Here is a 1,701-nt window from a genome sequence, read left to right as displayed (position 1 = left end):
GCCGTAAATTTTGATCCGTGCTCGCAATATCTCGCTTAAACTCGCGAAATTTAGCTTCTTTCGCTCCGCATTGATCGTCTGGATTAGGGTTTTTTCTCCTTTTTTCTGCGGATTCCGAGATGTCGAGCAAAGACGAGAAATCCCAGGCCGCGGCTGATCGGATCAAAGCGCAAGCCCTGTCCCAGGCCAAGGGCCTCAGCAGAGCGCAGGCCGAGCGAGCCGCTACTGCCGCTGCCCGCAACGTCAACGCTTACGGCCAGAAGGAAGAAGGCCCGAGCAGATGGCAAGAGAGGAAGGAAGCTAAGCGTCAGATGTACCTTATGAGCACGGAGAAGGCTGTGACTTTGGGACAGAGGAAGGATTTGAAGGCCTCCTCGTCTTCGTCCGCCGCCGCCGGCGCCGCGCAATGCCAACGTTGCCTCCAACCTGGCCATTGGACCTATGAATGCAAGAACGACCCAGTTTACATCTCTCGTCCTTCAAGAACCCAGCAGCTCAAAAACCCCAAATTGAGATTGAGACCCTCTTCCCCAATTGAACCAGAGAATCCCACCTCAGTTGATAATGGGCAGAAGAGGGAGAAACCGGAGAGAAGCAAGGTGAAGAGTAAGAACAGCAAGAGAAGGCACCGGTCTGGATCAGAGTCTGAGAGTGGGAGTAGTGAGGCTTCTGTGTTTGAATCGGATGGCAGTTCTTCGGCTACGGGTTCGGATTCGTCGTCGGAGTCGAGCTCGAGCGACAGCTCGTCGGAGGATCGGAGGAGGACGAGGAGGAGGAGGAAGACGAGGAAGCAGAAGAGGACCCGGAGAAGAGATGAGTCTTCCTCAGATTCCTCGGAGTCGGATTCGGAGTCCGAAAGCGATTCCGATGATAGTGATAATAGGAAGAACAGCAGGAGGCATAGACGGAGGCGCTGATGTTTCTTGGTTTTCGACTAGGTTGCAGGTTGATCAAATTTATTTTTTTCTGTGATGAATTTTGTTTCTGCATGTTGTTGTTTTCTGATTGAAGAACGGTGTTCTCTCCGGTTTGCATCATCCATTGTTGGTTTTCTTATATCTGGGTTGTTGAGAGAAGTGATCGTATCTTTTTGTCAGGTTCTGATCATGAATTTTCCAATGATTTGAGGTCTATCTGATCTTCTTTTGATAATCTTTTTCTTACGTTTTTCTGTATTGAATTGTAATTGGAGTGGACTCCTCACCAGAGAATTTCTCTCTGCTTGGAGGACAGTGTTCTTACAAATTTGCATCCATTGTTTCAATCAGCGTTCTCATTGAATAGGATCACACTGAAAGACTTATTGATCTAATGTCCTTGGTCATTCAAATCCAACAATCGGACTTGTCTGATCTAAATTGGTCAGTTGGCCAATTGGATCAATCAGCCGTTATAATTACTTGGCCGATTGGATATTACAATCACCCGTTATGATATGATCAGCTCATTAAGCCGAATAACCCAATACAGCCCAATAAATCCCATTTCGGTCGAAGGAATTTTATCTTTTTTTTATCCACGTTTTGATATTAAATTTCTCGATTATTTGAGCTCCTTTTGGTCCTATTTTGATAATCTTTCTCTCACATTTTCATCTGATGAGTAGTAACCTGATTGAATCATGTTTCCAGTTTACCACTTGTCAGGTAAATTCCTAACCAAGTGGAGAAAAATGGTAGAAATAGTAAAACAACTTATGGG

At 45.9% G+C, this 1,701-nt stretch overlaps 1 protein-coding gene across 1 annotated transcript in view; it reads left to right on the top strand.

The window, feature by feature from the left end:
• The window catches only part of LOC144714375 (zinc knuckle (CCHC-type) family protein), a 1,450-nt gene extending 394 nt beyond the window's left edge, over nucleotides 1-1,056 (top strand). The window contains exon 1 of the mRNA XM_078589100.1: nucleotides 1-1,056. This exon is cut by the window's left edge and continues 394 nt beyond it. Within this exon, the coding sequence (XP_078445226.1) occupies nucleotides 120-917 (798 nt within the window). The 5' untranslated portion in view covers nucleotides 1-119 and the 3' untranslated portion in view covers nucleotides 918-1,056.
• The last annotated feature ends 645 nt before the right edge of the window (nucleotides 1,057-1,701 follow it).

This window comes from Wolffia australiana, chromosome 17, assembly GCF_029677425.1.
Source record: "Wolffia australiana isolate 7733 chromosome 17, ASM2967742v1".
Lineage (NCBI taxonomy): Eukaryota > Viridiplantae > Streptophyta > Magnoliopsida > Alismatales > Araceae > Wolffia > Wolffia australiana.
Note: the sequence above shows the minus strand (reverse complement) of the source record. Positions and strands in the feature narration are given on the sequence as shown.